Raw genomic sequence first — 13,222 nt, forward strand, 5'->3', positions numbered from 1 at the left:
CGCCGAGTGTGAGTGAGGTGCCGCATCACAATCAGCCCACAGCACTTTTACTATGTTTATTCTGCAGGTTTGTGTGATGATTGAGACAATAATGGCTCCAGCTCAGATTCCCATCACCGCATAATCCAGTAGGATAAACTGGAAATGTGTCTGTCCATACATGAATAGACATTGTGAAAAATTATTGTGATGTGTTTTATAGCCCCTGTAAGCAATAACAAATGCATTTGTATAAACCAACTCTGCATAGACGGAAACATTTTAGGGATTTGATCACAGTGAAGTGTTTGTCACAGTCCAACAGTTAAACCCCACAGTGATTAGGTAGGAAGCCGTGGTGCAATATCACTGAGGGCGTCTTTATTCCTCGTCGCTGATGCAGAAGCATCGAAGCGATGCAGCCGACCTCAGCAAATACAAATCCGGCAGACCGCGGCTGAACGCATTAAACAGGAAGCGTATGCGACTGTGTTCCTCCATACGAGACTGATGTTTGCTGGCAGGATCAGGACTGAAGATGTTATAGATACACAGGCTTTCCCAGGTAGAGTAATCCCTGTGAAATGTACGGGAAGCTGAAAGGATCGGAACCTAAACTTGACCTGGTTTGACTCGTCCCACACGTCCCCTGGTGACACGTCTTTACCCAAAATCACCACTGGGCTGTTAAATTGTGCGTCGCTGCTTCAGCTGTGTGGTGCTAATTAGCACAGCTGCAGTTTAAGCTGAAAAGAAAAGTACAGATAGTGAGGATCAGCTGCTGCCTGCTTTAAAGAGCAGCGGAAGGCACCAGTGTCTCTTCTTTTCTTCAGTCAGTCAGTAACTTGTGATTTGTTTGAATGAGCTCCACCTAGCCTACTCTCCATTTCTTCCTCCTCTATGTTTGTGTTCCGAACGTCCCCTTGATTCTTTTATGATGATGTATTTCAGAACGTTGAGGTTTTACTGAGAGAGGAGGTTTGTGTTAATCATGTGTTGTTTTGTCTCTGTGAGGCTTCGTGTCGTCCACGCTGGCTTCAGTTTAGCTGCTTATCCGCCTGACAGCAGCTCCACGCGTCCCGGAGGCCCTGTACGTCACATGTGTTGCCGACTGGACTCCTTCCTTCTGTTCTGGCCACGCCCAGTATACGTCCTGGCCTCACAGATGGGTTCATATCCTTGCTGTGGCTTTGCTGCTGTTGTTGTTGTTGTCGTTGTGTTCTGTTCTCTCCGGCAGCATTTAGCTGAGACGTGCATATTGTTGCGTGGGCGAGTGGACGCTAATCTGTAAGAAATTACAATTGGAGATGACTGTGGTTATATTGCTGTTTTGCTTTTGATTGGATTCAAAGCAGCGCTTGAAGGCAAATGTTTGCTTACTGAACCCCGACAGTCCATTCTGCGGCGCTATACACTCGCGAGCTCTTCCTTGCCCTTCTGCGCCGCTTTGCAGAGACCAGCCAGGACCAACAAAGGTGACTGTGGCCAGAGGTGGGAGGAGCCATGTAGATATTTTCAGCCTGTGAGCGCAGATGAAATGGCAGCTTCAGGCTTCCAACCAGGCTGTAACGTTTAGCTTCCAGAGAGTGGACGTTCGAAGCTTCTGCACAGGACAAAAATGGATCCATTGAATGACAAGGATCCACTAATTTAGTTCCTGTTGGTTAGTGCCCCCAGACGTTGTGTGGATATAGATTATAGATCATATATATGTTGACCATATAGGAGCTGCTGCTTACATGAGAGGAGAGAACCAGAATCAGTGTTGTGTTGTTTTCTGTGATTATCATGTGATTCTATTCAGGGGATGTTTGTTTACTCTATACGGTCGTGTATGTTAAACTGCAGGGATGGTTCTGCGTTCCGTCCCATTCTGTTCTCGCTGCTTTTCTTCACGTTTGCTTCTTTAAAAAGGAAGCTATTGTTTCAGCCTAATTAAAAAGAAAGGATCAGTGGAAGGATTAACAGGATTAGGTGATCCTCTGTTGCTCTGTGAGGTTTATGAAACTCTAACAAAGCTCATTCTGTGTTACACTGCACACACACACACACACACACACGCACACGCACACACAGAGCAGCAAGGGTTGTCATTAGCCAGCTCCGCTCCCAGGTCACCGCGGCCTCAGCTGTGCTACAAGACAACGGAGGGGATCGGCTGCAGCAGGTGCTGAGCTCGGCACAACCGCCAGCAGGCCCAGTAATTAATTAGGCACCCTGGGGGGCTGGGGGGCTGGGGGGGGGGGCTAGAGACGCCAGCGCCGGCCTGGGTCAGGAGTCTGTAAACACACCTGTATCAACGCTTTGTCCTCGCTCAGCTGCTGTTAAGCTAAAGTTAGCACTTCTCAGAGTTGGGAAAGTTGTGGGCTGAAGCACTTCTAGGACTCGCTGAGCCAGACGAGTAAATCAGGAATACCATAGAAGAAGAAGCAGAACAACAGAGGAAACGCTGCTGCAGGTCAACGATGCGTCATCACATCTCAGCGGTTTAAATTTTTATACTATTAATATTTACACTAGTTGCAAGACTGAAAATCTTTCATTAAAGTTGTTAAGTTTCCAGGTGCAGCTTTTTCACTGCAGAGAAAACGTTTCACAGGAACCTGTTCCTTACTGCGTCCTTGCTCTGTATGCTGTGATCACTCACTGATGATTCATCATCCACTGGAAATCCTACTGTACTGGAACACACACACACGCACACTGGAGGAATGACCATGATGCATTGCCAACTGCTCCTGCTGCACCTCACACACACACACACACACACACACACACACACACACACACACACACACACACACACACACACACACACACACACACACCATCCCACCATCTGTGCTGGTGTAAAAATGTCGCAGTAACGCAGCAGAAAGTCCTGAAAAAGCATCACAAGCTTCAAGCAGAGCGCGAAGGATTGACGCTAACACACGCAAAAGTGACGGACGGTTAAAATGCGTCCAAATGACAGATGCGTCCAAATGACAGGACGCACACACAGGCGCACACACACAAACACACACAGGCACAAACGCACAGGCACAAACACAGGCACATACACATCTTACAGGCAGTACAGACCCGCACAAACATGCAGATAAATAAATCAGATTCCCAGCAATGGCACACTGACATGTAGAAACACACACAAATAGTTCAATACCAACACACACACACTCGCGGGCCATCAGCCTGACTTGGCTGCTGCCTGAGTTCAATCCGTCAGCAGCAGCAGGATCTGGCATCTAATCGATTCAGACGACCTCTGTGTAGGTTAGTGTTAGACGACAGCGCGCACACACACACACACACACACACACACACACACACACACACACACACACACACACACAGACAACTTGAGATTGTGAACTCACATTGAGTGCTTATTTAGGTGACAAAGAGTTTAGAGTTTGACTCCCAGGTCAAAGCATTTATCATGTTCATCAACACTTCACACTTCACACTTCACACACACACACACACACACACACACACACACACTCACACTCACACCATCTCGAGCTTCACTGCTTCATCGGCTGCGTTCAGTCAGAAACAAGCTGCTGCAGAGTTTTATTTCAGTTTTTTAAGTTCTGGGAAGCTTAAAGATTCAAAGTTGTGTGAAGTTTCCAGATTTTCTGACTGAAGCTCCTGATCCTTTATTGATTTTCACCTCTTAATGAAGGTTTGTGCTGCTACAGCTCTGGCTGTCTGTGTTTACTGCAGATCTGAACAGGCTGCTGCCGTGTGGAGCTCAAACACGACGTGCCGCTCTGCCTGCTCTGATCGCTCTGATTGCTTTGCCAGAGGGTCTCAGACTCTCAGACTTTTCTTCCTCATTTAGCGTCACTGTTCGTGGCTTGTTACCCTCCATTCACCGCTGGTCTGTGTGTTCTAGAACCTCATTAGTCTGTATGTACGCTGATGCTCGTTAACACTTTGATTAAACTGCGATTAAATCAAAAATAACTGAATATATCAGAAATATGGCCTCCAAATATTAGAATATTATTTATACAAATAATATTTTCCATGTGCATCTACAGTGTCTGAGGTGTATGGTGGGTTAGGGTTAGGGTTAGTTTGTCTGTGTGTGTTTGTGCTTGTGTGTTTGTTTTGGTGTTGTTGTTATTGTGTGTGTGTGACTTTGCATGTGTCCTGTGTGTGCTCACTGTCGCTTCTTTGTGCTGAAATGGCGTGTGTGTGTACGCGTGCATGTGTGTTTGTGTGCTGATGTGCTGCTGGCTGTGCGTTCCTCACAGCTCCAGGAGGTTAGAAGAAGAAACGTGAAAGTGACAAACGCCTGAAATACAAAACAGGATATGGCGTTATGACGAATGGCGGCAAGAGAGGAAGATGAGCGCTGGCAGCTGAAGGTGAAGAGCGTCACCTTGTCGGCGCCCGTCTGCTTCCTGTTCCGTGCTCCTGAACGCGATGGCGGATCTTGGGAAATAAATAAGCAGGAACCTTAGATGTGTGCGGGCGTTTGCTGCTGACAGGTCGCTGCCAACCTACAGTGTCAGGACGACGCTGAGAGGCCATCTGGAGCCGCCGCTCGCTTGGAACAGGACACCAGCCCCCCACTGTGTGTGTGTGTGCGCGCGTGTGTGCCTGTGTGTGTGTGAGCCTGTGTGTTTTGGTGTTCACTTGTTTTACTGTGCGAGGGTGACTTTGAATGTGTCCTGTGTCCTGTGTGTGCCCACTGTCACTTCCGACAGTTTCTGTGTGTTAAAATGGTGTGTGTGTGTGTGTGTGTGTGTGTGTGTGTGTGTGCGTGTGTTTGTGTCTGCGCGCACACTTATTTAAGATTCAGCAGCATTGCCAGAGTTATTTAGAGCATCATTCGCCTCCTGTTGAGTGCCGTCAACTGTGTGTGTTTGCTTTGTCTGGACCATGTGTGTTGCAGTGGATCAAGCAGCTCCACAAACACACACACACACACACACACAACTAACACTCCACCTCTAATTTGTCTGTTAGTTAATGGAAACACTGCAATTCTGAAAGGAAAAATTTCAGAATAAGGTTTTATACTTTATGTTTCCGTCTGATCTTAATGTCACTGGATGACCAAAGCAAATCTAACTACCTCCCAGATCAACTTTATAAATCGATGAATATAAACGCAGATACGGCTGTAGAAACCTGTCACACGTTCTTTTAATTAAATCTTAATCCCGTAAATTGATGACTTGATTCTAAATGTAATAAAAGAAGCTATAGATTTTCAACAGTTAAACAATAACGATACAGACAAACATAATGAAGATGAGGATGGAGGAGAGTAAGTTTCGGTGGCACGACCAGCTTCTGTTCATCTTCAGCGCAGCACACGTGACGTCTCTGAGGTCGTCCATCATGATAACGGCTTATTACATTTTTAATTAATTTCAAATTGTCTCTCATAACGCGTAGGAGTGAGAGGACAAACCTCTGATTCTGACCTTTAATCAAGTCCACACATGTGTAGGACAGAATGTCTTGTCCCTGCATGAATGTAACAAACACAGAAGAACCCGCATCACCAATGTAAACCTGCATCCCAGGCAAATAAAGAGAAATACAGAGCGTATAGATTTACTTATAGGCTGAGTAAAACCTGGAGAAGCCTCTGGAAACATCTGCGTCTCCACCCAGGAAGCTGATGAGGATGTGACGTGATGCTCGTCTGAAACCAAACGGAGCTCCCACGTGGCTCCTCTCACTGACTCTGAACCTGAGACCAGCTGAGACTGGATGTAGTGTGGGGTCGGGTCTGAGTTCTGAGGTCGCTGGAGTGTTTGGACATGTGTGTGGAAACTTGCCAAGTATCGACCCTGAAGCGTGGAAGCTCTGCTGCGGGGCCGTCCTGTTTCCTGACCGCCGTCCCTCTGTCCTACTCGCTGTGTTGCCTCTGAGGGGACACGGAGACACAAAAGACTGCGACATATACTCCAGTACTACACATTACTGTAGTACTGGAGCTGGGTTGCCGTATTTGTAGTGAGCGTCATTGTCAGTGTGAATCAGCTGGCTTTGTAGCTTGGACGCTTGGTTGTCTGGCCTGATGTTGACACTTTAATCCCGCCTTCATGTCTGTGGCCTACATATTGCTTAATAGATCGATCCAGATCTCTATCAGAGGGAAGACTTCACTTGCCAGTTGTGATCGTTTTTGATACCACGTCACTGTCACACAGAGAGAAATGTTTTCTTCTGTAGTTTCGTCTCGGCATCCTGCCTGGAATTGGTGTAATTTGCTGATGTCATGTTGATCCTTAAAATGCTGTGTGTTCACCTTTGAATCCACCGGTAACACGACCTTAACGTGACCTTTCACGGCTCTGATCTTTGACTAGTTGCTGCTGAGGTGGTGTGTGTGCGCGTATGTGTACGTATGTGTGTGTGCCTCTCTGCATGCCTGAATACGTCTGTGCTTTGGTATTTGACAGACATTTAAAGGGCAGATTCGCAGTGTATGGTGCTCGTGCTGCTTTCACATTTGCTTCGTTTGTTTCCTTTTGTTGGTCGAATCCTCTCAGTCGACTCAATAATGACAAATCGCCTAAGGCGGCATAACGCTTCTGTAATTAATCACGTTGAGTGTTTGACAGATGATGTAATTCAGCCCAAATGAGCAGCGACTGTGGATTCTGCTGATGTGGCATTTATGGATATTCATGCGCTCTAATGATTCCCGCCATATTTGCGTTGTCATGTGATTTTTTTCTTTTTCTTTTTTTCTTCTTTGGGATTTATTGTTTATGGAAGCGGTGAAGATTCTCTGTTTTCTCCACCGTCAGCACGACAGCAAACCGATCAAGCTGTGAAAGCAATGATGTCGTTCTGCTAAAAATGACTGAACAAATGCAAAGTGAATGGTAACAAAAGCCTCTGGTTGCTAACACGTGACACAAAAGCTAAAATGAACTTTAAATTTCCAAATCCAGCCTGTAGTTGAAATCCTTGGAGAGTGTCACTAACAACTCTGAGGCTGAAACTTCCTGGTTTCCTTTTTGTTGTTGTTAATTCTTTTGTTTGTAATTGTAGAAAGTCGGATGTCTGTTCTTCTGGGGTTTGTCTTTTTCTTTACATATTCATGCCCTAAAGCTGCTGGACTAACATTTACTTAGTTACTTACTTGGTTTGTAATGTGAAGAGTTAGAGCTAAATGAGATTAGATGAAGGTCAACAAACTGAACATGAAGCAAAGACGAGACAAATGTTGACATAAAAACTAATAAAAAGAGGAGGAAGCCAAACTTCAGCGTGAGGACAAAACCAAGAAACACCTGAGTCCATCAAATATTCAGGCCAAGGTGAGAAGTTTCATATGGAAGCTGAGCTACAGCCTGGTATTCCATTTATTACACTGCTCCCCTCTGTACCATCACTCTGTGTCTATCTCACACACACACGCGCGCACACACACACACACACACACACACACACACACACACACACACACACACACACACACACACACACACACACACACCTGGCCTCTATCAAACCCTCATCTGAAGTCTTCTCTCGGCTGCACCATCTGTAAGGCTGCTGTCTCTGTCCAGGCCTTCAGGGCCGCTGCCTCACCAGAATATTTCACAGAACTGAGCTGAAATGTGCCGGGGAATCGAACCAATGCATTTGCCATGCAGACACATGGTGGTGGTGTGTGTGTGTGGGGGTTTGTGTGTGTGTTCTTGCTGTATGTTTCCAAAAAAGATGTCTGAGCTCATACATTCATCCAGCCCAATGCTGCTGTTTATCCTCTTCCTCTTGCTTCTTCATGTGGATGCGTGTCACCATAGTAACGTATTCTCGGGTCATGTGTCGGCTGCACTATGACACAAACCGGCATGTGGTGCACAGAATGTATGAAGAAGACGCTGCTCTGAACGGTGACAATGTGACATCCTTATTATCCAAAGTAGACAGAGTGTTGATGCAATAGAAGCTTGTTGTTTGTTTGCATTACTCAAACATAAACTTTGAACACCACAATGGAAGTTCAGTTTAAAATCATGGACAATCTGTATGACCAGAGTGCCTTTCTCATGGGCTTCCTGACAGTAAACTTTAGTCAGACTTCTCAGGCTCCAGCCCCCCAAGACCCTGAACAGGATACAGGTGTACGGAGAATGAATGGAAGGAAATTGGAGACGCCAGTTTGGGATTGAAACCAGCAACCTGTACATTGACATTCTCGTGATGCATATTTATGATGGATTCGTGCACTCACTGACATTTGATGGATCTGTGGTTACACTGTATGAAGGTCATCCAGGTCACTATGTGTGCTTGTGTTGCTGCAGGTTCAGGAGCTCATCTGTCGTGTGTTTTTGCTTTCAGGTGTGAACTTCGTGGTGGCGCCGAGGTGGCCTGTGGAGAAGGTGAGTCAACTTGTGGCTCTGACACCAGGCCCTGAAACCTCACACTGCTGCTGAACTCAGAGACATGCTGCCATCTAGTGGCCTGTGTGGTGTAAAGCTTCCACACACTGGAATAACTTATTTACCACGTGTTTATTTCTATATTATATACGTTTTCCTTTTGTAATGTTTCCAACATCAGTACATAGACTGTATTTGTTACCACTATTTTATTTTACTTATATTTCTCTTACTATTTATGTGTGTGTGTGTGCGTGTTTAATAAGGGATTTTGTGTCACAATAGTATCCCACAACATGAAATTCTTTCTGCTCCCAGTTGGTGCATAAATCATATTGGAACAAATTTCCAAATCGAACCTGAGGTCACCATATGCACAGATTATCTGTAAAAAAAAAAAAAAAAAGCAAAACAAATTAGAGATATTTATCTTCATAAGTTCCCTTTCTTTGTTTGGAGCTTCGTGTGTGATGAGTTTGTGCTCTCTGTGTTTCAGAATGTGGTCACAGACGGTGCAGCTCTGGGCCTCTTTGATCCAGACGTGAGGTTCAGAGATCCTACACACACATTCAGTCTCCATTCGTCTCGTGCTGTGCAGCTGCCTGCTTCTTCTCTTGCGGCGTTGGCAGGACAGGCGGTCAGCCCAAAGCAGCCGGTCACAAAGCGCCACAGGAAGCTGCTTCTAAAGAGAAACTTTGCAACGTCAAACGCCCCCCGTGTTGAGGAGGAACAGCGGCAGCAGAAGCTGGCTCGAGAGCAGGATTCTAGGCGACGCCTGCTGAGCGAAGTCTGCACCAAATACCAACCCGGGATTGCCATGCAGCTCGTCTCACACCGGCAGGTGTCGCGCGTTTATGTGGAGGACAGGTCCAAGCTGTTGTACTGTGAAGTGCCCAAAGCCGGCTGCTCCAACTGGAAAAGGGTGCTCATGGTTCTGGGCGGCAGTGCCACGTCCACACGTGACATTCCGCATGATGCCGCTCATTATGCCAACCACCTGCGGCGCCTGGAGAGCTACGACCGCGCCAGCATCACAGAGAGGCTGCGCTCCTACACCAAAGTCCTGTTTGTACGGGAGCCCTTTGAGCGGCTGGTGTCAGCATTTCGAGATAAGTTTGAGAGCCCAAACTCGTACTACCATCCCGTGTTTGGACGCCCCATCATCTCCAAATATCGGGCCAACGCGACTCGCAACGCCCTGCGGACCGGTGCTGGTGTCACCTTCAGGGAGTTTGTCCAGTATCTGCTGGATGTGCGGCGGCCGGTGGGCATGGACATCCACTGGGAGCCCGTCAGTCAACTCTGCAACCCCTGCTTGCTCCAGTACAACTTCATTGGAAAATTCGAGAACATAGAGGAAGAGGCCAACTTCCTGTTGCAAAATATCGGAGCGCCGAGAAATCTCACCTTCCCCGACTTCAAAGACAGAAACCCTCATGCAGAAAGGACTTCGTCTAAAATCACACAGAAATACTTTGCACAGCTGAACTCCACAGAGCGGCAGAAGGCCTATGACTTCTATTACATGGATTATCTCATGTTCAGCTACCCCAAACCCTTCAAGGACCTCTACTGAGCACCAGGAGGCGCCGCGGCCACAAAGACACGTTTTCTTTGCAGTGAAGAAGTAAATGAATCACCTCAGTTATCATTTCTGATATGAACCTTTCTGGGGTTCCTCGTGTTGAGTCTGGACCCATGATGGCCGTCAGCGCCGCATGTTCGTCTTTGTGAATCCTGCTGGACCACAAATCAATCGATTCTACTTAAAGCAACATACTGGCGATTTAAAAACAATTATGATTTTCATGAAAATTGCGTTCAGGCGAGATCATTGATGTTGTTGTTGTATGTTGGAGCTTTTCCAAAAACCTGCCTGTAATTTTCCTGAAAATCCTTAATTCTGTCATTTGACGGTGTTAAGGTTTAAGCGGCGCTCTTTGCTGGACTCCAGGTGGAGCTCAGGTTGATTCTCTGGACTGTAAAATGCATCTTTCACTCTTCACTCAAACGTGGAAGAACCTGCTCGGGCCTGCAGAACCTCCAGTGTCTCAGTATGTGAAGTGCAGTCCGGATTTACTCCATAGTCGCCACGTTGAACACGTGGCTATCATGTGGCTAACACGCATTGACTTGTGTTGTCGTTTCAACCTGCTGGGCAAAGCTGGGCGTAGTGATTTGCTTACCCAGAATGCAACTGTTGTGAATGAAATCTGATCAGAAGAACAAACGGGAGGAAACCTCGGTTTCACTCTGCTGCTGCCAGGATGAGATTGAACTTCTGGATGAAGTCCAGAAGTTTCTGATGTGGGCTTCACTTCTTTGTGTTTCTGTCTTATACAAATCATTGTTTGACCAGTGACAGCACGCCAGCTCCAGGCCGCAATTTAGGAGACAATCGTTCAGTTTCCGATATTTATATGTACTGAGATGAAGTTACAAAAATGAGAAAGACACGCTTATTGTAGCTGGAGTGAGGAAACCCAAGTGAAGTGTCTTTATTCTAATGTTTACATGCCTGAGTAGATTCATTAGCAACCAAATGACACAATAATGTTACATCACTCATTTCATTCCAATTCTGGCATCAACATTTTAAACTGATTTCTGTCGCCTCAATGGTATCATCATCATTATCATCATCATCAGCTGGTGAACAACAACTCCCATAGTTCCATGCGAAACACACTGTTGCAGTGAGGCGCTGTCACTCGTTTGCACTTCCCTTCGTTCTTTTCTGTAACTTCTCTGTTTCGAACCAGCCGAGTCTAAATACAACCAAATAAATATAACACTCGCTTTTCTTTTCATATGCTTGCTGAAGGATTCGCTCATGGTGAATCTTATTGCTCTTTGTCCACAGTCACGTTATTTATGTATGTTGATGTCTTCTTCCTTCTTAACGGTGCGTTTTTGTTTTTATTGTGTAGATGAAAGATTTGCATTTTTGTTAGGGTTAGGGTTAGGGTCTTTTTTGTCTTTCCTTTTTCCGAAAAACTTCTCTTCTTCTACAGCATCATTTGTGGACAGCAGATTTGCAAATACAATGTGCTGCCACTTGCTGGGATGGAGCAGCTGCACATCGACCTGATTGTCAGATATGAAAGAAATCGTACACATAGCAAACAAACAAACAAATCAGATGAATGATTGATACAACAGAGGAATCATTTTATTTAATAAAAATGTTTAAAAGGTACTGAATGCTACAACTCCAAGATCCAAAAGCTGTAAAGAAAATCGAAGAATTTATTTTGATTTATTTTCAAGAAGTAAAATCTGCCTGAATTTGTATTTCTAAATTATCATCTTGAAAAAATGCGGTAGTTACATTGTTTCTTTGTGTTTTGATTGCTATGTTTATGATTTAGTAAAAATTGTTTTCATTTGTTCTCCACTTTCAACGGCATTAAATGAAAAAGTCTGTCAGTGTGTGAAGCTAAGATCCATGCAAAATTTTGAAAAATATATAAACAAAACTTGTGAGGATGTTATCAATATGATGGTGTAACTAGTTTGATCTGATAAAGACCCACTCAGAATTAAAGTGTCTCTGGGGTGGAATTTGTTTGCAGCTGTTGACTGAAATTACACAGGACAATTATTTTCTTTTTTGTTTTTTATAGTGGGACTTTGTGGAATCCCTTGATTTCTTGGGTTAGGGGCGAATGGAATAAGATGAAAACTAAGTTTGATGCTGAGAAAAAATGTAAAATTCAGTCAGTTTGTTTCTCTGCATGGATAACAGTGACCCTGCGACTTGTTTGACCCATCAAGTCGTATTGAGGTATTTTAACTTTTAATTCAATTTATTTTGCTGTTTTCCAGATCTCATTGATTAGGTTTTTATCGCAATCATTAAATACTTCATATTATCCTCAGTAATTTTTACTTTTTTTTTTTTCTTTTTCCCAGATCAAGGCTCCCAATGTCTACAATGTTCCAGCATTCATCAGAAAACAATATTCCTAATTACATTTTATTTAAAAAGATATGGTCATTTTTGCTGACTAAATTTAAAAGATTTATTTATTTTTCCTATATGCGTAAATCATTGAAGAATATCTATTTTTTCCTCTCTGTTACAGGGCAATTAAAAATCAATCAAAAGTAAAAATGCACAGATGACTTAAGATGTTTGTCTTTGACATTTTGCCACCTGGAAAAGGGTAAAGCAACTTCTGTGAAGTTAATGTTGCTTAGGTTTTCTTGTAATTGTGTACAGCTTAGTAATGTGGTCACCTGCAGATGTCTGTCTGATGGTTTGTGTTTTTTTTGTCAAGGTCATCTGAGGAGATGAACTCTAAGCTGCCGGCTGCCATCCTGCAGTATTGTAAACAAACTGAACTGAGTGACAAAGATGTGCAATGTTGATTTTTTCCCCCCCCTGCCTTTCTGAGGATTTGTCTTACTCGTGTCTTCGGTACGACATTGTGGTGAAACCTCGGTGGATAAACTTTGAAGTACAGAAGAGTAAAGATGACCTTGTAGCCTTAACACTGCCATCTCACCTGATGCATTAAGATCTTTGTCATCACACTGTTGTGACAAATAAATGTTTGAGAATCTTTTATCAATCATGTTAAGCCTCTGTCTTTATTTCAGCAGTCCAGCGTTGATATGTCAGTCTGCCACACAAATCAGTCGGTTGGTATCACGTGACTGCAAATGTCTTACTGTCTCACAGTTGTTAGATCAGGCTATATAACCCTAATCTTAAAAACATGTGGGGTGTCAGTTTTCATAAGTTTTGGTTCTTCCATAATGGCTTCGGCGTAAAATGCAGCGACATTTGCTGCTCCCCCTTGAGGGCGGTACCACCAGCTGACCCAACGCTATCAAAAGGGTTAGGGTTAGATTGGGGT

The 13,222-nt window shown here is 44.6% G+C and overlaps 1 protein-coding gene across 2 annotated transcripts in view; it reads left to right on the plus strand.

Annotated features, from left to right (window-relative positions):
• Positions 1-12,915, plus strand: part of LOC143016589 (carbohydrate sulfotransferase 8-like) — a 42,603-nt gene extending 29,688 nt beyond the window's left edge. Inside the window, exons 3-5 of one of the 2 annotated variants that reach the window (XR_012965542.1) lie at positions 8,317-8,357; positions 8,854-12,144; positions 12,273-12,915. Coding sequence is in view for 1 of the 2 variants with exons in the window: in XM_076170987.1 (XP_076027102.1) it covers positions 8,317-8,357; positions 8,854-9,933 (1,121 nt within the window). In the remaining variant the exon portion in view is untranslated. Of the gene's footprint in view, positions 1-8,316; positions 8,358-8,853 lie in introns of both variants that reach the window. The other variant, XM_076170987.1, reaches the window with a different exon arrangement.
• The last annotated feature ends 307 nt before the right edge of the window (positions 12,916-13,222 follow it).

Source organism: Genypterus blacodes, unplaced genomic scaffold, assembly GCF_046128005.1.
Source record: "Genypterus blacodes isolate CSIRO-AG114 ecotype Tasmania unplaced genomic scaffold, CSIRO-AGI_Gbla_v1 ptg000237l_1, whole genome shotgun sequence".
NCBI classification, from domain to species: domain Eukaryota; kingdom Metazoa; phylum Chordata; class Actinopteri; order Ophidiiformes; family Ophidiidae; genus Genypterus; species Genypterus blacodes.